Source organism: Ovis canadensis, chromosome 24 (assembly GCF_042477335.2).
Source record: "Ovis canadensis isolate MfBH-ARS-UI-01 breed Bighorn chromosome 24, ARS-UI_OviCan_v2, whole genome shotgun sequence".
NCBI classification, from domain to species: Eukaryota; Metazoa; Chordata; class Mammalia; order Artiodactyla; family Bovidae; genus Ovis; species Ovis canadensis.
In genome coordinates this window covers 51,583,021-51,606,400 of record NC_091268.1, presented here as the reverse complement: position 1 = coordinate 51,606,400, position 23,380 = coordinate 51,583,021, and the positions used below count along the sequence as shown (strand labels likewise).

The 23,380-nt window shown below is 48.5% G+C and overlaps 2 protein-coding genes and 2 long non-coding RNA genes across 18 annotated transcripts in view; 2 read left to right on the top strand and 2 right to left on the bottom strand.

Annotated features, from left to right (window-relative positions):
* The window catches only part of ZSCAN21 (zinc finger and SCAN domain containing 21), a 31,863-nt gene extending 27,851 nt beyond the window's left edge, over positions 1 to 4,012 (top strand). For 11 of the 12 annotated variants that reach the window (XM_069571188.1, XM_069571187.1, XM_069571195.1 and 8 more), the window contains 3 exons: positions 763 to 1,251; positions 1,542 to 1,734; positions 2,779 to 4,012. In XM_069571188.1, coding sequence (XP_069427289.1) covers positions 865 to 1,251; positions 1,542 to 1,734; positions 2,779 to 3,614 — 1,416 coding nt within the window. In that variant the 5' untranslated portion in view covers positions 763 to 864 and the 3' untranslated portion in view covers positions 3,615 to 4,012. The remainder of the gene's footprint in view (positions 1 to 762; positions 1,252 to 1,541; positions 1,735 to 2,778) is intronic. The other variant, XM_069571198.1, reaches the window with a different exon arrangement.
* Positions 4,013 to 8,337: 4,325 nt separating this feature from the next.
* On the bottom strand, positions 8,338 to 10,844 carry LOC138429563 (uncharacterized). Its single transcript, XR_011252839.1, has 2 exons — positions 9,137 to 10,844; positions 8,338 to 8,755 (listed from the first exon to the last, which is right to left on the bottom strand). It is a non-coding gene; the product is annotated as an uncharacterized lncRNA (long non-coding RNA).
* A 302-nt stretch (positions 10,845 to 11,146) lies between these two features.
* Positions 11,147 to 13,798, top strand: LOC138429564 (uncharacterized). Its single transcript, XR_011252840.1, has 3 exons — positions 11,147 to 11,378; positions 11,893 to 11,998; positions 12,628 to 13,798. It is a non-coding gene; the product is annotated as an uncharacterized lncRNA (long non-coding RNA).
* Positions 13,799 to 13,816: 18 nt separating this feature from the next.
* ZNF3 (zinc finger protein 3) lies at positions 13,817 to 23,045 on the bottom strand. Of its 4 annotated transcripts, none has more exons than XM_069571211.1 (7): positions 22,716 to 23,045; positions 21,838 to 21,939; positions 21,356 to 21,484; positions 19,247 to 19,383; positions 18,164 to 18,255; positions 17,762 to 17,888; positions 13,817 to 16,053 (listed from the first exon to the last, which is right to left on the bottom strand). In XM_069571211.1, exons 4-7 carry the CDS (start codon positions 19,299 to 19,301, stop codon positions 14,984 to 14,986), a joined length of 1,344 nt encoding a protein of 447 aa, XP_069427312.1. In that variant the 5' UTR covers positions 19,302 to 19,383; positions 21,356 to 21,484; positions 21,838 to 21,939; positions 22,716 to 23,045; the 3' UTR covers positions 13,817 to 14,983. The 4 variants fall into 4 exon arrangements, with proteins under 4 accessions (XP_069427312.1, XP_069427313.1, XP_069427311.1 ...); XM_069571212.1 differs by having other exon boundaries at positions 21,838 to 21,936; positions 22,716 to 23,004; XM_069571210.1 differs by lacking the exon at positions 21,838 to 21,939 and having other exon boundaries at positions 22,716 to 22,917.
* Between the last annotated feature and the right edge of the window lie 335 nt (positions 23,046 to 23,380).

Sequence of the window (23,380 nt, the reverse complement as noted above, 5' to 3'; positions counted from 1 at the left end):
TCTGAGTCTGTTTCTTTTTTGTTACATTCACTGGTTTTATTGTTCAGTTTACATGTAAGTGACAATGTACAGTATGTGTTTTTCTCTCTCTGACTTGTTGCACTAAGCATAGTGCCCGCCACGTCCATCCATCCATGTTGTTGCAGCTAGTTCCCTTTTTTCTGGCTGAATAGTATTCGCGCACTTGTGGGTGTGGGTGCATGTGCATGCGTGCACACCCCTTTCTAGCTGTTCATCTGTTGGTGGTCACTTAGGATGCTTCCATATCTTGGCAGTTGTAAATAATGCTGGTGTGAATATTGAGTGGTTTAGTCGCTAAGTCGTGTCCAACTCTTTGTGACTTCATGGACTGTAGCCCACCCACAGGCTCCTCTATCCGTGGGATTTCCCAGGCAAGAAGACTAGAGTGGGTTGCCACTTCTCCAGGGGGTCTTCCCCACCCAGGGATTGAACCTGGGTCCCCTGCATTGCAGAGAGAGTCTTTACCAACTGAGCCACCAGGGAAGGCCCGTGTATATTTTTGAATGAGTGTTTTCATTTTCTTCAGCCAGCTATGCAAAAGTAGAATTGAGCCACAGAGCACTCTTTCAGAGAATGAAGACAAAATCAGATCAAAACAGGATATCCTGAGCTGATGCTAGCAAGATTTTTGATAGTCATTGTTATATGGTATTTTTATAGTGGCTATAAGTTCCACAATTTCTTAAAGACCAAAAGCATACTTTTTCTTTAGATAATTTTATGGTAATCATATTTTCATAGGTTTAACGTGTAGTCCTAAAGAACCAGAAACCCACAGGAACCAATATTCCTGCTCCACGGAATCCTGTCTGTTGTGACAGCTGTTTCTAGAGTACCTCCGAGATGAAAGTGCTGGGCATGGCCACAGTTCTGGGCCCTAGGCCTCCACAGGAGCAGGGGCCTGTGATTGTGAAGATTGAGGAGGAGGAAGAGAAAGGGAAGCGCCTTCCCATGGAGATATTCCGCCAGCGCTTCAGGCAGTTTGGGTACCACGACACCCCTGGCCCCAGGGAGGCCCTCAGCCAGCTCCGGGTGCTCTGCTGCGAGTGGCTGCGGCCCGAGATCCACACCAAGGAGCAGATCCTGGAGCTGCTGGTGCTCGAGCAGTTCCTGACCATCCTGCCCCAGGAGCTCCAGGCCTGGGTGCAGGAGCACTGCCCGGAGAGTGCCGAAGAGGCTGTCACTCTCCTGGAGGATCTGGAACGGGAGCTGGATGAGCCAGCGCCGCAGGTAGGCCGGGACGCCCTCCTTCTCCGCAAGATTGAGAGCCCAGTGGACCAGGCAGGGGCGGGTGTGTCCACACGCTGAGAGCACCTCACAGGACCTTCCGCCGAGCTAGACCGTCTTTCCTCCTGGTTTTCTTCTGTTATCCTGTGTGGAATTGAGGGATTACCCTTGGGAGTTGAATGGAATAGAGGGTCTCTTTCCTAGAGGTTCTACATAGCTGTTCCGAGATTTTCTTTCATTCTGGTTCTTAAAGTGAGCTGTGCACAGACCCAGCCTTTCATAATTGTCTCTAGGCATCCCCACCTCCCCGTGAGCAGAAACGGTCGTGGGAGAAGATGTCACCCTCAGGAATGGCGGAGGAGTCCCTGAGCAGCCCGCAGCTAGAGTCTATGGAGACCAGTCACAGATACGAGTCCTGGGGGCCCCTCTACATCCAAGAGACTGGTGAAGAGGAGAAGTTCACCCCCGTGCTGAGGAAGGTTCGAGGTAGGACCATCTCTCAGGCCCCTGCTTGGTGCCCCAGGCCTTTGTGGTGGAAGAAGCAGTCATCCTCATTCCTGATTGTCAGGAGGTCCCCTGGGCGGACGAGGCAGAATGAGTTCCTTTCTTCCTTCAGGTGTGTCTCAGTCAGTCTTGGCATGGGAACAAATGGCACACTGTTGAGGGGAGAGCTGCAGTTTGGTAAGGGGACTGTTCACGGCGGTGAGGGCAGGTTGAATGAACTGATAAGAGATGGTGCTGGTTCATTTGTTCATGACTTAGTGGCCCTGCTATCATCAGTTTTCAGTGTGGTTTTCTCTTTCTCTCCTTTTTTGTGTGTGGATGGTTAGGTGGACTTTTAAGAAGTATGACTGCCTAGTGAAATGGTCTAAAAAAACTCAACAACTTCAGTCAGATTTCAACAGTTGCTTTATAACTGAGAGAATGACAGGAAACATGTATTGATAGTTTAAATGATGAGAGTTAGACCCTCATAGGAGTTACGTACTGTCATTCAAATTACCCAGGATCTGGGATTAGAATAATTATCAATGGACCAAACATTCTCTTTTATTGCTATTAAATACATTCAACTTCTGTGAGAATCTGGATTTTGTGAGTTTGCCACCAGCCTCTTCGCCCTTAATTATCCTGTTTATTTTCTGTTACCAACTTTGACCCTTCCACAATCTTTCTTGTTCCTTCCTGCCTGAACATGACCCAGCTTCTTTGCTGCTGTCTCAGTATGCTTAGTTTTGCCTGAAGTTTTGCCTAATTTCCCTCTATATCTGAAGTTCTCCTGGCAGACAGTGCTGTGTATTCCTCATACCATGATAGCTTCTGATAGGGGCTTGCGTGAAAGTCTGGCATTGTAAACTAGATCTGATAATGACCTGTTTGTCTTAAACGTGATACTGTGACTTTATAGAGTTGTATTTGGTTACCCCTTACAATCCATCAGTGTCACCTGATGGTTCTGTTTCTCATTTACCAGTTTTTTTCTCATGACAGGAAGCAACTGACATGTCCTTATCCTGCTTACCGTTTCAGATCGTAAGTCGAAGACCCAGAATGAGGAATCAACAGATAAGGAGGGAAGTTCTGAAGAATCTCATGCGGAAGGATTCAGAAGGGATACACTTCCCATGATTGTCGCTGATAAATGTGAGGCCAGGTTAGAAAGGCAGTGGGTAAATCCAGAAAAGGAGAGAGGAACAAAAACCCCTCTCCAAGACAAAGGTTCTGCTAAAGGTAGAGAAGTAGTGACTAAACCTGCCCCAGGAGAGAGACGTTACATCTGTGCTGAGTGTGGGAAGGCCTTTAGTAATAGCTCCAACCTCACTAAACACCGGAGAACACACACTGGGGAGAAGCCATATGTGTGCACCAAATGTGGGAAGGCTTTCAGCCACAGCTCCAACCTGACCCTTCACTACCGGACACACCTGGTGGACCGGCCCTATGACTGTAAGTGCGGGAAAGCCTTCGGTCAGAGCTCAGACCTCCTTAAGCACCAGCGAATGCACACTGAAGAGGCCCCCTACCAGTGTAAAGATTGTGGCAAAGCCTTCAGTGGCAAAGGCAGCCTCATTCGACACTACCGAATACACACCGGGGAGAAGCCGTATCAGTGTAACGAGTGTGGGAAGAGCTTTAGTCAGCACGCGGGTCTTAGTTCTCACCAGAGACTCCATACTGGAGAGAAGCCGTATAAATGTAAGGAGTGTGGGAAAGCCTTTAACCACAGCTCCAATTTTAATAAGCACCATAGAACCCACACTGGGGAAAAGCCCTATTGGTGTAGCGATTGTGGGAAAACCTTTTGTAGTAAGTCCAATCTTTCCAAACATCAGAAAGTCCACACTGCAGAGGGAGAAGGGTCTTAACTGTCAGGTGCCATCTTTTGGTGGTTTTTGTTTTTCTTTCTTTAGAACGTGAATGCTAGAGACAGCCCAGTAATTGCAAAGTTAACTATGGAGTAGATTTTGTTTGTTTGACTAAATGTCAAGGGGATGGAGTGAGAGCTCAGGCAGGGACAGGGTGGGTTACTCACCTGCCCACCAACTCACTGGGGCAGGGTCCCCTCACCACACTTCACGTCCCATACACCATGCCGGCATTGCCTTTTGTATAGTGACACTGCTGTGTATCCAGTATAATTAAAGAAGAAGCATTAAAACTGTTTAGCTGTTTTAACATATACTCAAGATTATGACTTGTAAAAAAATGAGCCATGTTGAACGCAGTTTAATCTGATTCAGAATAAACTTAAAAGTTCTTGTAATGCCTCAGGACTGTTACTTTAAAAAAAATTGTTAACCCTATTCTAGAAAGAGGAAGCTTCCTATTGGTTTTGCTTTTGGAAAATTTGGATTTGAGGTAACTAGAGCTTTGAGGACTTGGAATGTGTGTTAGGAAGTTGCGGCCAGGTATGTAGAGCATCTGCAGCTTGGTCTTCGTTGTGCTTTTCCTACATACTGAACACGTTTTTTTTGTTTGGTTTTTTTTTTTTGTCTTCGGGAACATTCTGTCAGCCTCACATGCTTTTTGGTCTTGTGTACTCTGTCTCTGCCAAAGTCTGAAAATCTTGACTCCTTGAGACACATCCTTCTAAGTTCCAGAAGCCAGTAATATAGAGTATGATTTTACCTTAAATCAGTCGACCTTGTTTTTTCCCTCTGACCGCAGACTCTGGTTTCAGGTGTGGCTTTTTGCCAGTTGGTCCTCCTGTTACTTGGAAATCCAACTTCACTCTTTGCTCCTGTTGGTTGCTTATCTTTGTGAGTTTTTTTCCAGTCCCTTGTTGGTAGTCACTGAAATATCTCTCTGCTGCTGCAGCTCTAGTGGTCATGCAAACCTGACATGCCAGGATTGAGGACAGCAAGAAAGTGTCATGTCTGGTACCAGTTCTGATCGCAGGAAACTGCCTCATGTGCCATCCTGGAGTCAGATTAAACTACAGGTAATGAGTCCCTGCACCAGCCAAATACGTTAGGGTGGGAGGTAAAGGAGTCATCATTGAGAAAGATTGAGCAGTGCTTGGATATGAACAGATCCTCACGGAGGCCCACAGAATTAAGTGATTAGGCGGCAGCTGGGTGTCTTTCCAGCCCCCACTGGAGCTGCTGGTCCAGATCAGGAACGGTAGGAACCTGCTAAGCCCAGAGACCTGCGTCTCGTCCTCTGGTGAGAAGGGCCTGGACCCCAGGTCTGTCCTGTCCCTTATCGTCCTGACTCTGCAGTGGTACTTTCTGATGGACGTTGAAGTGAGACAAAGGTCCAAACACTTCTTCAGCTCCCATGAGTCCATCAGCTGAAATCTTCTGATCTCTTTGTCCCAGACTTTCAGCCTTATTCTTCGCAGACCCGTTGTTTAGCCAAGCCACAACCCAGGAGACCCTTTCTCCTTCCACGAAAAGCTGATGCTCAGTACACGGCTCACAGCTCTGCCCACCAGTTTTCCCTCTCTGGCCTTTAGGGCCACTCCTGAGCAGGGCCTTGTGAATCATCACATTTTTGGTTCACACATCAAAGTACTGAGCTGAACCCTCTGTGAGACAGAAACCCTGCTTGTTTCTTCCACCACATCAAAGGGAGATGAAGCCATAGGTGTGAGCAGAGAGACATCAGTTCAACAAAGGTAAAAGATGGGGGTGTGTGGGTCTCCTGCTTACATGCCTTATGACTTACAGGCCTGCTCAGATTGTCTAGTGACTACACTCTTTTGTCATAAGTCACAGTATTGCAGTCTGTGTATTGGGGAAGGTGGGGACAGATTTTAAGGAGAACGGGCTTTAATCTTGAGAGGCACCTGAGTCAGGTGGGATCTTTGCATGGTCTTCAGGCAAAATGAGGCTCTTCTCCTGCATCAAGGGGGAAGAGAGGTGCTTTTGTTAGGCCAGAGGGCTCGGGAATTTAGGATTCCAGGTGGTAAAGCATTGCTACTGAAATGTCTCAGATACCAGGACCCCAATCAGGGCCTGGAATCTTGGCCTCAGTAACTAGGTGAGGCTTTTCATTTAGCCCCCTTTGCAGCTCTGCCACCCTTACAACTAAATCCTGCACCTGATTTTCAGAGCAGCCTGCCTTCACTGCAGGAGGTGCACCCTTAAACTCTACCTGGAGGGCTTTGTGCCCTCAATAAATAGTTGACTGACCTGAGTCTGTTGTTTTCTTTCTGCAAAGCTTGAGAGAAGGAAACTCTGCAGCCCTTATAACTGCTCCTGTCCCAGTAACGTGCAGGTCACAGAACCAACCACCATTGAGTTTATCACCAGTCTCCTTTAAAAAAAACAAAACAAAACAAAACACAAAAACCACCTGTTCCAGAATCCCATTCTGAGGACTCACTCTTAGGGCCACTTCCAGTACCAACTGTCAGAGTTTGGATTTCCCCTAAAACAGAGCCTAGGACAAGAACCTGGGGGCAGAGAGTTTATTTAGGGGATTAGAGGAAGCAGACGTAAGGAAGCAAGGAGAGAGAGGAAGGAAAGTCAGTACCGAATGCAGTATTGAGCTGGTGCTAATGTTGGCAACGAGTGCTCAGGTCTGCTGGGGACCTTCAGAAATGGGGAAAGACCACTGGTTTACCGGAGCTCTGCTCAGCCCCAGAGCAGAGCGGCTGAGGACCCCTGGTGGGCTGGGAAGGTCACTATCCCGGGGACTGTGAAGCCAGCTTGGTTTGAAGATGCTTGTGAGCGTCACCTCGTATGTCACGCAGGCACACATACATATGCACACATACACAGGACCCCTGGCCAGGCTGCCAGGTTTAGCAAATAAAAGCACATTTGGATTCCAGGTAAACAGTATACTTGGAACATACTTCTTATACTGGAAATACTATTCAATGTCTGAAATTAGGGTTAGAGTATCTGGGCATTTTATCTGGCAGTCCTACCCCCAGTATGTGTGAGCAGCAAAGCCTCCATCTCTCTGTCCAACCTACTCCAAGAGCATAAGGGAGCAAAGGAGAAAGAAAAACAGGACATCATCAAAGTGCTTTAAAGGACGCTGTCAAGAAAGTGAAAGGACCACCCACAGAATGATAGAACACTTTTGCAAATCATGTATACGTGATAAGGCACCTTTATATTGAATATATTAACATCTGAGTAATAAAAAGACAACCAGTTGAAGACAGGCAAAGGAAAAAGATAAACCTGTGGACAATAAGTTTATGGAAAGGAAAGGTGCTCAAGATAGCCATGAGAAAAAAGCAAATCAAAACCACAGTGAAACCACATCATACCCACTAGGATGGCTGTAATAAAAAAGATAACGTCAAGTGTTGAGGATGTAGAGAAGTCAGAAGCTCATACCCTGGCAGTGAGAGTGTAAAATGTGACAACCACTTTGGAAGCCAGTCTGGCATTTCCTCATTAAATACAGCATTTGACTGAAATTCCTACCCTATACACGTACCCAAGAGAAATGAAGACATATCCACACAAAAACTTGTACCCAAATGTTCAAAGCAACATTATTCATAATAGCCAAAAAGAAGAAAAATCCCAAATGTTTCCATCAGTGGGTGAAAGAATAAACAAAATGGGATTATCCATAGAATAGAATATTATTTAGCCATAAAAAGATGATGTATAGATTCCACACTACAACATCCATAGGTGAAATGACATCATTATACTAAGAAGCTTAGAAAAGAAAAGCCACATATTGTATGACTGTGATACCAGTTAACATGAAACGTCTAGAAGAGGCAAATCCATGGAGACAGAAAGTACACTGGTAGTCGTCTAGGGCTGGGGGAGTTGGAAAGTGAGGAGTGACTGTTAAAGGGTGCGGGGTTTCTTCTTAGGATGATATGTCAAATTGTGATGACTGGTTACACACTCTGGATACTAAAGACCGCTGGATATGGTGATGAATTACATCTCAATAAAGTTGCTTTTAAAACAACACAAGCTCAAGCAAAGGCTTTGCCAAGTGGCCAGCCTTGATGGAACAATGAAGGATTCATGCTGTGGAGACCAGTCGATGCCCGTGTAGGCTGCTGCTTGGAAGATGCACTGGGCCAGGGACTCAGATGTGAAAAGACAAGATTCACACGAGCAGTTAATCCTTGCATGTAATATCTAGGGAAATTTTCTGTCCATTTCAACTGGAATCGAGGATCAAGAATTCTGTGAGAAAACCCCCTTCCATCTGAGGGTCGACTTTCAGAGCACAACCCTTCCTAGATGGCAGTGCCCCTCACTAGTCTGAGAATGTAGCAAACACAGCCCTCTGCAAGAGCCCTTTGCATCTGCTGTCCTTGGGCTTGGAGTGCTTTCCCCCAGTTGTGAACATACTGAGAATTCAGCAACCTGGAAAGAAGGGCAGGACTCTGCAAACAGAATGGTACCAGCAAAGACACAGTGGTAGAAGTAAGTGGCAAGCGCATGAGGGAGGGGCTGGGGGTCCTGGGGAGACTGGTGAGCGGAGAGGCCTCTGATGGTGGGTTGTGGAGTCAGTGGTGAAATCTGACAGGACAGAGTGACAGTTCCCGAACAGGTGTGAGACGTAAAGAAAAGGGGGTGGGGTTACCCCAGAGGATCATTCAGCTGGTGAAGTTCGGTGTATCTATGGTGTAATTAGAGCAGATAGGAATTACTGAGAACTTCTATGTTTAATTCAGGATACAAGACACGTAACATAAGTAGCTTTATGAGCAATTTTTTTTTTTTTTTTGGTCACTTGCTACTCCATGAGTCTGCATCAGCCTCTTCCTGCAAAAGAGACCATCTGGACTTCCTTTTCATTGGACCTTTTCGTCTGGAGTCCACACGGTGATAAGGCAGACCAGGAGGGAAGAGGGTGGCAGTGGTATTTCACAGTTCTGGACGGTTTTGTCTTGATGTCCTCCTGCCCCCAGCCTAAGTGTTGTGCCACACAGAACGACACACAGCACAGAAGGTCCTGCACGTGGGCATGATGGCGACGGTGACTGTGATGTTGAGATGGTCTGGGGTGGTATCCAGGAGGACATGATGGAGTCTTGAGGGAAGGAGAAGTCACACCCTTGTTTCTAGAAAAGGAACAGTTGCCTGTATTACTGGTCCCTGTTCTCAATTCAGCTTTAATGCCATTTGCTCACTGAAGCTTTTTTGTGTCGACCACATGCTCTGTCCACGGGCAACACCAGCTGGCCTCCTGTGACTCCCCATTTCATTTGCAGAGTCAACACCGCGGTGTAATTAAGAGCCCAACCTCCAGAGCCAGACTGCCTGGGTTTGAACCCTTGTTCCACTGCTTACTGTCTCTATTGTGTATCGGGTTCTCATCCATAAAAAGAGGGGTGTTACTATGACTAACAGCACATATGATTGTGTGAAGATAATGCTGACTTTCCTGTTCATGCTGGCGCATAGATGGTCAGTAAAGATACCCTGTCATTATGGTTACCGACCTCTCCTGGGGTCTCTGGCTCCCATTAGGCTGGCGTCCCCTTCGTGCAGTGGGTAGTTCATCACCATATCCCCCACGGCACTCACTGAGCTGCTGGCGAAGAGCTTCAAGGATCAGTGGCAAGAGATCTGGGGAGGCTGATGAGTGCCTCTGAGTCTCCTTGCTCCGTGCAGTCTATTGTGCCTGGAGAACTCCCCTCCCTCCTCTGCTTCCTTTCTTCTTTCCTGAAGAAAAGGGAATAAAAACAGGGCAATAATAGTACCCACCTCGCAGGCTGGCTACAAAGATTAAATGAGTTATCAGGTAAAGCGCTTAGAACAATTCCTGATACACAGCATGTGCGCCACGCTGGTACTCCTTACTACCTTTATTTTCCCTTTTTCTAGATGTATGTTTTTCTTCTGATTATGAATGCCATACTTATTTGTGGTAGAAATGTGTGAAAATGTAGGGAAACCCCCCCTCCCCCAGAGTGAAGGAGACAGAGGTATGAACAAATGAAGAGGAGGAAGAGCAAAATCGAGCGTGGGTACAAGGTGCAGAGGCAGCTGGAGGAAAAGGTGGACCTGGTGGGGCCGGAAGGTGGCGTCCCCCAGGCCCTGGGAAGGCTCCACAGACTAGGGGAAGGTTACGGAGGAGGAGGTTTGCAGAGACGAATTAGGTGGATGGAACAGAGACGCTTGTTAGGTGGATGAAGGGGAGGGCAATTAGCATGTCCAAAGGCACAAGGCATTAAGTGACATCCAGGCGCTGTCACTGCCGTTCTGCATTGCCCCCGTGTGCTGGAGGGGAGGAGGGTCGGGAGAGTGGGTTAGGGCCAGGAAGTGAGAAGTCCTGTGTCGACAAGAAGAATTTAGACTATGACCTGGGGGATGAGAAGGGGGCCCTGGACGGCTTGGAGGTGCCATCATCCAATCAGCATTTAGGAGAGATGACTCCGGCACAGGCAGGACCAATGGGCTGGAGGAGACTTTGGGAGCAAAGAGACCTGCTGCTAAGGCTGGTGCCAAAGTCCGGAACAAGTTAAAGACAGCCGCTGCGGAAGCCTCCGGAATGGGCCATATAGGATGGGCTGGAAATGTGGAGGGAGAGGATGTGGGGAGGAAAAGTAGCGCAGCCAGAACGACGCCCAGGTCCGGGGCTTGACAGGGAGGTTGTCGTCAGCAGCCAAAGCAAGGGATCCACGAGGGAAGCCATGTTTGTGGAGGAAGGTGCTGAGAACCCTCTGTCATTCCCAAGAAACCACACTGGTGACCATATTTATCTGTGTGTGTAGATGGTAGTCCATGGGAATTTTTATTCACTAAAAAAACCCTTCAGTTTTTCATTATTGATATATTTTAAATAATGCACCTGACTGCTTTTATTTAAGTGGAAAAAGCCCTTAAACTCTATAAACAATTTGTTGTTCAGTCGCTAAATCATATCTGACTGTGACCCCGTGGACTGCAGCACACCAGGCTTCCCTGTCCTTCACTGTCACCCAGAGTGTGCTCAAATTCATGTCCATCCAGTCAGTGATACTATCTAACTATCTCATCCTTTGCTGCCCTCTTCTTTTGCTTTCAGTCTTCCCCAGCATCAGGGTCTTTTCCAATGAGTCAGTTCTTCACATCGGGTGGCCAAAGTATTGGAGCTTCAGCTTTAGCATCAGTCCTTGCAGTGAATGTTCAGGGTTGATTTCCTTTAGGATGGACTGGTTTGATTTCCTTGAAGAAGAAAAAAGAAATCTTTGGGGAGCTTTTAAAGACAATCTTTTAATCAGAGAGGAACAGTTTGCTAAGCTGTTCTTTTCCATCACCACCCTGTTGTTCACACTGCTGGCAACTGCCATGTTCGGGTAAAACCAGGCTTTTCCCCTACTTGGAAACTGAAGACAGAATATTCTCTCTCAGAGTTATTTCAGTTGGAGCTCAAAAGACAGGTGTAACTTAGGGTGGGCAGGAGGCATCAGGGATAAATATGCTTTGCTATTTTTATGACTGATAATGTCCCTGTGAATCACTCACAGGTGAGAAGGCAGAGCTAAGGGTGGGAGGCAGGAGCGCACAAAGGGCTGGCACTCAGCACAACTTAACGTCCAGCGATTTTGCCTGGGGCAACAACCGGCCTCCCATCCCTGCACACAGCACCGTGGAGAGGAGAGCCATCTGCCGAGGGATACTGCCCCAAGTGTCTGCACTGAGCGGAGGTTGAAGATGCTTTCCAAGGCCCTCCTGGATTCTAATTCTCATTGGCTGGAGGTAGGGAGCTGGAGCAGGATGCAGGGGGAGTGAACATGGGGTGTGTTTGGGACTCATTCATCCTGCTACTCGATGCGACAGACTTTTTGCTTGAGCAAACCTTCGGCTTCCAAACCTTTTCTTAGGCCCCTCTGTGCTCTTCCTTGTAAAATCTAGTTTTAGTGAGTCCCCGGCCCTTCACATCTGAACCCCCTTAATATCTTGTCATCCTGCACCAACCCCCTAGGGAGATGTCCAACCACCCTGCCCTTTCTCCAGAAGAATCCTGAGTCAGTTTAGCCAAACCCCTCTGACCCCTAAAGCTTCCCCTTAGAAAGTTCCCGTCCACTGACCCCCTCCCTGCTCCTTCACTATAAATCCCCACGTGGCCATACAAAAACCACCTGGGAAAGGGTCAGGAAGAGTATGTGCCATGGGTCTGTTTCTATTATGACCTTCGCTTGGAAATCCCCCCGGCTCCATGACCTCAATTCTGAAACCTTCCCTGTGACAGCAATCCATCTTTCCCCCTCAGGACTTGATGCTCGTCAGATGTAGGAGGATGAGAATAATTAATCTTCTAAATTATTTATTTTTTGGCTGTACTGGGTCTCTGTTGCTGCTCCGAGGCTTTCATTGAGGTGAGCATGGGCTGCTCTCTAGCTTCCTGGTGCACAGGCTTCTCAGGGAGGTGGTTTCTCTTGTTGCAGAGCACGAGCTGTAGGGAGAGGGCTCAGTAGTTGGAGAGCACAGGCTGTTTCCCTGTGGCATGTGGTATCTTAGTTCCCAGGGATTGAACCTGTGTCCCCTGCATTGGCAGATGGATTCTTAACCACTGGACCACCACCTCAGACATTTTGACCTTGAGCGGTTTATAGAAATTCTGAGAGGGGCCAGTTTATGGGGGGCGGGGGGGGGGGGGGAATGTATCTGGTTTGAAAGAAACAATTGGAAACTTTCAAAAGGCCCAAATGTAAATGCCCCCCAGTCTGATGAGACCAGACACTGGAGGTTGGGAGAGATCAGGACCACGTGTGCAGATGTAAAAATTAATTGAAGTTAATAATTGAGCTCATTGGAGTAAATGGGTTCCCAGGGTAACGGCATAGGCATAGAAAGAGACCACTGATACCGTGACTGAACAGTGAGGAATGCACAGTTAGGGACGGAAAATAGTAATCAGGAGAGAAAGGGATGCATCATCACAACACTCAGGTGAATCAGATGTTATAGCTATTTCAAAGGTTTTTTTTTTTAATGTATTTTTCAGGCAGTGGCCCTGCTGAGTCTCAGGTCCCCCTGAGAAGTTCTGAGGAGTGACGGTCATGGTCTTTTTGGAGTGGAGGCGGTCAGCGCTGGGGCAGAGAAGGGACTGAGCCACCACCCACCCCCACCCCCCCGCCGTGCAGTGATGGGCCATCACTCAGCAGCTCCACGTGCTCAGTCTCTCCCAGAGCTTCACAACTGCAGCTGCACGGGAGGAGCCAGGCACCTCCTGCCTGCCGCTTCCTCTCCTTTACCACACAGAGCCTAGTGAGGCCCCACTCAACGTTTAGCTCCTAGAAATGTTCTCCATTTCACGACCAGTTCTTCTGTGTAAATGTTTAGGAGCTCTACCCTCAGGAATTATACTTCATGGATCTGACTCGAACTCCAACACCTGTGTGACTAGCAAGCAGCCTAGTGACCCTGCTGTGATGGTTCACGGTCTGCACTTGGAGAAACAGTCAGCCTCAAGTCTGTGGCGGGCGTCAAAGAGCCAAAAATGGTGAGTTTAAACAATTTAAAACATATTAGATGGCCAATCACAGTATATGATCCAGAATTTTTCAGAGGCTAGAGTTCCAGACATTTCCTCATCTTCTCCATCTCAGCCTTCTTCATGACTATAACCCCCCACCCCCTGCCAAGAGCCAAACCAAGAAATCTCAATGTGCCTATCGTTTTGTTTTGGGCTGTGTGGTATGGCTTGCAGGATCTTAGTTCCCCAACCACGGATTGAACCTTGCACCCAGACAGTGAGAGAACCGAGTCCCAACACTGGACCTCCAGGGAACTTCCTCACTATGTCCATTGTGACCCAGCATCTAATGAGGCTCCTGTCAAGGACCCCACATTCAGAAGCGCCTTTCTAGTCCTGGTTGCTGGTGCTAAGTACTGCACCACAGAAAAGGACATGCAGCACATAAAACTCTAAAGGCAGGCGTTGAGCGTGTAAGTGGCCATGTGAATAAGACTGCCCGTGTGTGGCGTGAAGTATGCCGTGTGCAGAGGACAGGCTGGGGTCAAGGGAGGGAGGTTCCAGGTCTGAGATTAGAGGAGAAATAAATGGTCGTTTATAAAAAGTTTTAAAGATTAATTTTTAAAGATTAATTTTTAAAGATTCCATTCATAGTCACTAATGTTTGCTTAAACTGAAATAAATTTGGCCCCTGCACAAAGACACACTCAAGCCATCCTTCTGAAAAACTATTCTGTTTAATAGTGCATTTCATTTATGCTACAGATGAGCAGGACTGGGAAAACAGAATGAAAGGTCATCCCTTCTGCTGGAAAACTTGGGGAGCTCCATCCTAACCCAGCAAGGAGCCCTCTGCTATGCTCAGGCCCGAGCTTCCTCCTTGGGGCTTTGCTCTCTGCATTCACACTTGGCTGCTGAAGTCAGAGGTGAGGTCGGGAGAGGTCTAGCGGCTGGGGCCAGAGGTCATATGTCTCAGAAAGCAGGGCAAGCTGGCTGAGCGAGCTCCTTAAAAGCATCCTTGGTAGCTAGGGGCTTAGCTTAAATCACTTTCCATCACAGGAGTGGCTGGAGGAAGAGGAGGAGAGGAGGGAAGGAAAATGGAGGCCAGTGCTAAGGGCTTTGGATCATTCCCCTCAGGTTATGCTCAAGGAGGAGCTGGGCTTTGCAACTGGTCCTGTCATAAAAGGGATGAGCGAGTTCTCCACCAAACGCGTGGAGGTTTGGTCTTGCTGCTCCAAGAGCCTTGGAGGATACACGGTCACTACAGAAAACCTCTCTCGGTGTTCCCCCACACCTGCCCAACGAAATAACAAATCCCTCAGCACCAGATTTCCATAACTAATGAAGTCAGGAAACAAAATAGCACATTCCTTATCAAAAGGAAGAAATTCCTCATCAAAGTTTAAAGCTGGATTAGAAGCAATGGCTTTGAAATGCAGCCTCCATTTCCCCTTTCTGGCACGAAACGCAACCGAGGACGTTCTTTCCACTTTCTTCTGTGCTGACTATGCCAACTCCAACTAGAGGAACCCCTGGAATTTTATTCCTACTGTGCTTCCATCCCCACTGTGGAAAGGCTCTTCTGGTGTGAGAAAAATGATCTAGTGCAAACTCCCCTCCCAAATGGAAGGAGACTGGTCCCAGAGATTCCTCTGCTCCCAGCGCTCTGTCTGTTGCTGGCAGCCTAATTCTTCAAGGCTGGAATCATTCCTGGGAAAAATGACTAGGTTGCTAATCACTGGGCCAGGATGATTTGCCCAACAGGCCCCGTTCTCTAAGGTGAAAGGCTGGAGTTGGAAGGGACACATCCTAAGTTCATACTCAGGTAGTAAGGCAGGAGCTCTGGAGACTCAGAAAGTGAGGAAAACCGGCGTGTGGCTCTCTTTCACGTAGATTCTCTGATATTTACTTCAGCAGTAACTTGGAGGGAACTTTTACTCACTCCCATTACATTCAAAGGCTTCTCTCCAGTGTGAATTCTCTGGTGGCGAACCAGAGCGGAGCTGTACCTAAAGGCTTTCCCACACTCACTACATTCATAGGGATTCTCCCCAGTGTGGATTCTTTGATGCTGAATAAGGCCTGAGCTATAGGTAAACTTCCCTCCACATTCCATACATTCATAGGGCTTCTCTCCAGTGTGGATCCTCTGGTGCTGATAGAGGTGTGAGCTCTGGCTGAAGGCCTTCCCACACTCGTTACATTCATAGGGCTTCTCTCCAGTGTGGATCCTCTGGTGGTGAATGAGGGTGGAGCTCCTGCTGAAGGCTTTCCCACATTCGTTACAAGCGTATGGTTTCTCTCCAGTGTGGATCCTCTGGTGGTGAGTGAGGGTGGAGCTCCAGCTGAAGGTTTTCCCGCACTCGTTACATTCATAGGGCTTCTCTCCCGTGTGGATCCTCCGGTGGAGAATGAGAGCTGAGCTGCAGCTGAAGGTCTTCCCGCAGTCATTGCACTCGTAAGGTTTCTCCCCGGTGTGGATCCTCTGATGCTGAATAAGGTGTGAGCTCTGGCTGAAGGCCTTCCCACACTCGCTACATTCATAGGGTTTCTCCCCGGTGTGGATTCTCTGATGCTGAATAAGGTCTGAAGTTCGATTAAAGCTCTTGCTACATTCATCACATTTATGGGGCCTGTCCCCCACAGGGAGTCTCTGATGGGAAATGAGGTTGGCGCCCACCGTGAAGCTGTCCCTCAGATCGCCGCACTTCTCACTTCTCCCTCCTGTGGGGGCTCTCTGCTCCTCAGCTGCCACCTGACCAAACTCCTGCATCTTCCTATTCAGTCTCTCTCCAGAGGAGCTCCCCAGCTGCCTCTTCAGACTGACTTCTTGTTCATAGGCTTCTTCAAACTTAAGACCCTGAGAAATATCCTTCTGGAATCTTCCCAACAGCACCCCGTGTGATCCTCTATCTTCAGAGATTTCAGAATCAGGCTCAGTTCTGGTCTCACCATCTGGCACAATATAGAACACAAATATCACTTGTTCCTTGTGGAAAAAAGGCAAAACCAGAGACAGGCTCATCACATCATGTTCACAGGCTAAAAGCACATGCCACTTATCAATGTGCAAAAAGGCCTGCCCAGGCTGTATGCAGCTGATGCAGAATAAGAGAACTGGGCCAAAAAAATGGAAGGAGAAAAGAAGGAAAATCAAGAAATAAGCTGGAAGTGAAGAGAAAACTGGATCAGGCAGAGGTAGGGAACCAAAAAATAGGAGAGGCAGGACAAACTGTTTAATGAAGAGACAAAGTCCTAGAGGTCAGAGGCTCAAGATAAACTGGGAGACAGTGACAGCCGGGCCAGTGAGAGGATGAAGGGGAGTGGGTACAAGAAACACAACACGGACCAGTCTGTCTCCCACAGGAAGACACAGCTGGGTGTGGAGAAGCAGCAGCAGATCAGGAAGCCACAACAAGGGTGCAGCCCTGCAGCCCCAGGGAAACAGGACACTCTGGTCTGCAGTCATGTCACCTTCACCATGTCCATGGGAACAGGCAAGAGACAAAGGTCAGTCCACCTCCAGCCCTGGGCCTAGAACGCTGTGCTAACTGAGCGGATTTGTAAACAGTTTCTATGTTTGACTTTGCCATTCTCAGCGCTCTAGGGTTTCTAAGGGAACTTCAGGCATAGAGGACAAGTGGAAGGGGTCCAGATGGTTAGCATGTTTAGTCTGTCAGTAACTGAAGGAGTCAAGGCAGGGCAGTGAGCGTTAGGGACAGAAAGAGCTGTTCCTCCCTCACCCGAACAGGTGCCTCTCAGGACCTCTCTGCTCTCAGTTCCCTTCCAATCCAGGCCCCTCAGCAATTCCTCTCACTCCAGCCCAGAGATCACGTCAAAATTCAGAAAAGGGAATCCTGCTCATGGGGAAAGACAGGACAAGGTTTATCCTGTTCATACCAAACGGCCCAGAGCTCAATCCCAGACCCAGGACCTGCAGGGGACAGAGAAGACACACAGGGGGAGGCCTCACGTGGGAGCAGGGAAGACCCTGGCCTTGCCCAGGAAAACGTCCTGACAGTGGGTGACGGGGAAGGAAGGAACAGTCCACAGGTTTAAAGGTTAAGAAGCTGACTGCTCCCTGACACAAGGTGAAATTTCTACAAGGGCAGCAGTTACCCGAGGTCCATCCACAAAGCAACAGGTCCCTAGAGGAAGTCCAACAGAGAAGGGGAAGAGCCTGACAGAGTTCCAGAATCTTCACTTGGGCACAGAGCAGTGCCTCACATGTTCAGGGATCCCAATGTGTGAATCTTTTGAGAAAATCTCTAGGTTATACATTAATGTTAAGTCCTAAGAATAACATGAGAAAAAGTAACAGATTTGAGAGTTTAAAGGCCAGGGCTCGGGTCCAACCAGTCACTAGCAATATGAATGTATGCAAAGCATTTAAGACTCCTGAGCTCTCTTTCCTCACCTATAAAATGAGGATAATTCTGGCTGCCTCAACAGCTGCAACATTGTGAGGACCGAAGGAAAGACCATCTGTAAACACTCTTAAGGAGCTACAAACTGCAAATGGGAGTCACTATCATTGTTGTCAGAACTTTCTGAGACGAAGTCAGCCCTTAGATAATGATTTTCAGTGACTCAACTGTTACTAGCAAAGGAGGAAGCCAAGGAAGGCCAAAAGGGAGTTTCACTGAGGAAGCATCCTTCCTACCCAGCGAGAACACGTTGCCGTAATTCTCCAGCATCACGTCCCTGTAGAGGTCCCTCTGGGCAGGCTCCAAACGCTTCCACTCCTTCCGGATGAAGTACACAGCCACATCCTCAAAGGTCACCAGCTCCTGAAACGACACATTCTCGTGTGCAATTTCTGGTTCAGGGATGAGGCTGGTAGAGCCAAAAGCTAATTCGGGATGGGGTTGAATAACACTTCCTAATATTTGGGAAGTGGGAATGGCGGTCAGGGTGGAGGAAGACAGAGGAGAGGCTGAGACTAAGTGGAGTCCATGATTCCACAGGGCAGTCCTGAGGTCCTGACAGGGGAAGCACAGAACGGGATGTTGCACAAGAGATTTCTGCACAGCGGGAAGGGAAAGAAGGGTAAAGCACGGCTCACCTGGGCCTTGGCCTTCAGGAGCGCAGCTGCCAGCATCTCATCCCCCAGACCGCCCTTGTCAGAAAACGCGGGGCCTTTTGAGGAAGGAAGAGCTGAGGACGAGAGGGTCCGTGAGAGCCGCTCTGCACTTGAGCCGCTCCACCTGTTATGGAAACTGCTGGGTCCAGGCCCACGTAGTGCCCCCACTCCTACACCTCTAGGTTCACTCCCTCTGCCACTGGAAGAGGTGCTCACGGCCAGCGTGGGCCTCGTGGCCTGAGCAGAGACGCCCACAGCCCTGCTGACCCTGGCTCTCTGGTCTGTCCCAGGAGGCACCAGCTATCCCGTTAGTGTCTCTTCCATCGTTCTCCACATTTCAAGTCAATCTCCTGGACTTCTTACCCAGAGGAAAGCTAGTTTCACTCGAACTCTGAAGCAAATCATAATGCCCACGATTCTTATTTTCTCGATCCCCAGATCAAATCTACACACCGTAAGTGTTTCCCATTTCTGTGCTTGATTATGTATCTTTTCCTGTAATTCTTAAGTTAACATATTGGTCCCTGGAAGACTAACTCTCTGGAGATACTAGATTCTGCAGAATCATGCAGATAAAAATGTTTTTAAATGCGTTTTCCTGATAAGCATGGGAATAATACTTCCTTGGACGCAAACTGGCTCCAAAGTTAGTGGCAGTCTATGAGAACAAAATATAAATACTTTACATGCCCTTCCTCTTCCTTCTACCCTTTTTGCCTGTGATCTGCAAAATAACTCCCCAGAGCTCCCCTAAGCACATGCTCCAGAAGAGCACAAACCAGGGCTCTTACAAAGCGCCTGGAAAATGGGAGTTTGGTGATTGTCACAGTTTTCTAAATGCTGCATGAGGAACCCACAGCCCTTAAAAATATCTCAGCTATAAAACCTATCAAGCTGTACTTAATGAATGGCTTCAGTCAGCATCCCCCACTAGGCTGGGAGTTAGTGAAAGGCAAGGACTATGTTCTCTCCAGTCAGGATTCCAGCAGTTAGCCCAGCCCCTGGTGAATGAGCGATTTCAATGGGCGTCTGCTGAATAAGTGAATAAAAGAATAAATTCCTTACTGCTCTCAAGCAAAGCCTGAGGTTCCTGAGATACTCGATCAGCCTGAGTTTCCATGGGTCGTGCTAGAAGCTCGGATCTCTGGTCTCCTATTTTCAGAGTCAGCAGGAAGCAGGTTTTCTATGAGAAGGTGGAAGCACTGCAGAAGCAAAAGTTCAAGGTTCAAAGATAATTTTTTAAAAACCCTCCTGCATACAGAAAGAGGGGACCTAGCATTTTAGTAGTGCCAAAACAGCAAGAGGAAATGTAGTAACTGGGACCAGTCTTTTGGGTCAAAGGCCCAAGTTCCTGGACAACATCCCACTTTAGGCTCCCCAACTCACACTGGGTGGAATTTCTAACAACAAAAATGGAGAACACAGGTGCCAAATGATGCCATTAACGAAGTTAAATACTAAGCAATTACTCAAATGAAGGACAGTGAAAAAAGAGTGTTACAGGCTGCAAAATGTATAAGTATCAAGTTTTAAATATACTTGGAATAATGGATAAACTAACGTATACAGATTTTTTTTTTAATCCTCATAAACATTTTTCTTCTACCAAAAAGAAAAAAAAATTTTTTTACTGTGGTACATTTCTAGCTGTTATAGTAAATGTAGATGCTCTCTTTAGAAGAAAAGGGGCCAAGAAAGAGCCCCCAAATAACAGATATTACAGAATACTTCCAGAACTTCCAGAAGTTCTCTGTCTCATTTTACAAACCCTGTCTCACAGAACAAGGACAGATAGCTCAGATCTATTAAGATAAATTCGGGAGTTCCCCAGTGGTCCAGTGGTTAGGATTCAGTGCTTTCACTGCAGTGGCCCAGGTTTCAATTCCTGGTCAGGGAACAGAGATCCTGTAAACCATGCAGCACGGCCAGAAAAAAAAAAAAAGATAAATTCTTCCTCCATTTCTCCCTGAGACAGTTTTCCGTTTTTAGTCTCAGTCAATGGTGGGATGTTACTGACGGGTCTGGGCCTTTCTGTGGTCCTTGTATAGTCTCATCACAGGGTGTGGGTGGGCATATTCGCCAGGTTCTGGGAGACTCGTCCTAGGTGCTGTGTCTCCTTGCCCGGAGAAGCAGCAGCCAGCCTGCCTTTTTAATCTCCCTTCTCTCATAACAGATTTCCTTGGATCAGAATATAAGTCCCTGAAGCAAGAACCAATGCTTTTAAAAAAGCCGAATATCACTTATTGCTGCGTTTTTATCCCTACTAAGTTCCCTGCTCCCTGGTTGCCATGGCAATCAAAAGAGGTCTGTTCTCTGTTGCTCCAGTGAATAACAGTGAATGTCAAATTAGTACCTAGACTAAGATTTGAATCTCAAGTACAAGTCTGTCTTCAAGAATCAACAGGTTGAGAAGAGTGCAGCAGTCCCCAGAGCAGCCTGACACTTAGGCAAGAACCTAAGGGAAAACCCCTGGATTTTGGCCACCTCCCTCTCTTTATTCATCTACTCATATAACAAACATCTGTTGAGTGCCAAGTACATTGCAGGGTACTCCTGAAAGGAGTGAAAAATCAAGAGTGACTGTCGCATTCACGTAAGATATACAAGGAGAAGGGCCCCCTAGAGTCACTCAGAGTTTAGAGAACTCTAGTCTTTGGGCAGCAAGGGGCTATAGAAGGCCCATCACAGTGCCAGGATATGATGGAAAGCAATGCATCAGGCATGAGCCAGGTGTCACCCAATCAAGGTGACACACCCTCTTGCTATCATCACCCTCCTAGCTGGGGCCCTCGGCTTTTTCTCAGAGTCAGCCATCTTATTCTTCCTACTGCCCAACTTAACAATCTCCAGGACTGGTTATAAGCAGACACTCCCAATAAATCCACTCTCAGTCTAAACTCTCCTTAGAAAGTCAGAGGCTCAGACTCCAGAGAAAGAAGTAGCACTCCCTCCTCGCAGCTGGGTTAACCAAAGCTGGAGCTCAAAGGCATGCTGTTGAGAACAAGTCCCCAGTGTCTGGATCACTGAACAATGTTTCTCACAGAAAGAAAAACCTCCATTGTGCCTTAGAGTTTCAGGTCCAGGCAGGGCCCTTCCCCTGCTCCACTGCCCATGTGACCCCCTGCAGTGCTCCTGGGGACTAGGAAAGATGACCGGGCAGTGAGAAGTCTTTACCTGCTGGACTCTTTCCTTCCTTCTCTGGAGTCAGTCTCTAGAAGGCCAGAGTAGCAATTATTGGGAAATTGGCAGCCTCTGTTCAAATCCCTGGGAGTTCAGACTTTAGTTGTTATCAGTGCTGTAGGACTAAGGAAAAGAAAAAGAAAAAGGAATTTCAAATGTTTATGTAAACTTCACTTCTAATCTAGATATTTGGAGTTAAGAGGAAAAGACAAAGGACCTATGCTAATAAATACTGATTAAGACCACAGCTGATATTTGTGTTGCACCTTTAGAACTGGAAGGAAATCACGGTTCTCCAGGTCAGCCTCCCACCCAAGACAAGAAACACCTTCTCAAGTTCCTAAGGTTCTGGCCGCTAACTTGCTACTAGACACTCCCAGCTACTTCAGGGAGTCTCTCCCACTGCCGTACAGGTAAGCCATTAGAAAGGGCTTTGGATGCTTAACTGAAAAAAAATCTACCCCTTGGACTTTCACCTCTCAGAGTCCTAGTGTCCGGTGTGATAGAACCTTCTCCTTCCGCAGGGCTTTCCACAAACAGGTGAGACCAGATGATGCCCACTCTCCACAACTTCTCTTCTTGGGGATAATAAATAGGTTTAGTTCCTCTAAGTGCCCCACAGATTTCAAGTTCAGGGTCCTGCTTCTCCTCTCCATGAGTTTCAGAAAGGAAACACCCGGTCTGTGTTCAATCCCAGTTGAAAAGCGAATCAAATCAGGGACCTAATACAGCTGAAATGGGACCGAGTTGTACACCTCTCCGAAAAAGACTCGATTTACTGGGCGCCAGGGGGATTCTTCTGTCATCTGAATGGTTCTAACTGCGCTTCCTGCTGCTGCTGCTAAGTCGCCTCAGTCATGTCCGACTCTGTGCGACCCCAGAGACGGCAGCCCACCAGGCTCTCCCGTCCCTGGGATTCTCCACGCAAGAACTGCGCTTCCTAGAACCCCTCATTCTCTGGTCCGGTCCCAGCTGATTAAACCCTCCCTCCCGCCGGGAGCGCGGATAACTGTTAACATCATATGGTTACGTCTCCGGGAAGGACCAAGTTAGTTAGGGTCGCTGTCATCGGCCGTTTAAAGAGAGGGATGCCTCTCCAGCCATACTGGAACTTTGAAAGGCTGGAGCCGGGCGCTGTCGCAGAACCAGAACCACAGCCCCTTTCCTCCCCCGACGCAGGGCCGGCCGTGAGGGGCGGGGTGCCGGGGTGCGCAGAGTTGGCACCGGCGCCCCCCCGGCACCCTGCTCCAGGTGGTCCTGGGGACCCCGCGGGCCGCGGCGGCAGGGACACCACCCCTTCTCCGGCGATCACTGCCTCCGTCCCACCTCGAGCCCTGGGGGCGGCCGGACTCACCCTGGGGGCAGGGACGGTAGATTTAGGGGACCGGACACCAAACAGGCCCTGTTGGACACTGTCACGGACCCACACACCGGGGACAGAACAAAGAACGGAAGTTCCCTCCGTTTCGCTTCCGGGTCGGCCTTAGTCACCCCCTCCACCATCCTGGATGTCCCCCCTCCATGTCCACTTGTTCCCTCTAGGAAGATGGGAGGTCTTCGCCTCTCGGTGGTTTGCTGACTGGGCGCGGGGCCCCAGCGCTGAAGCGACACGGCGGGCCTGCCGTCTCCGCCCTTCGCGCCCCCTGCTGGCCAGGCAGGGAGGGCGCCACCGCGCACCTGGTCTGCGGCGCGCCTGCCCGGCTGGGGAGCGGAAGGCGGGGCGCAGGGAGCCCAGAGGGTGCCGGCTGTGTGCCCGTGTGGTCTCCCCTGGGGCTGCCGAGGGCCAAGCCAAACGCCCTGGGTCCAAGCGATCCGAGTCCCCAGCTGACCCGCGGCCAACAGGAGGACGCCTGAAGGCTTCGATATAGAAAACTCACCCATATTTGAAGTTTATGCTTATGCTTCCAAACAGACCAAGTTCATGTAAAAGTGCCTCCTTTAAATGACTAAAATCTGAAGAAAACCTTCTGGCCCATCAGAGTTCATGTGAGGACAAAAACCTGCACAAGTGATGCGAGC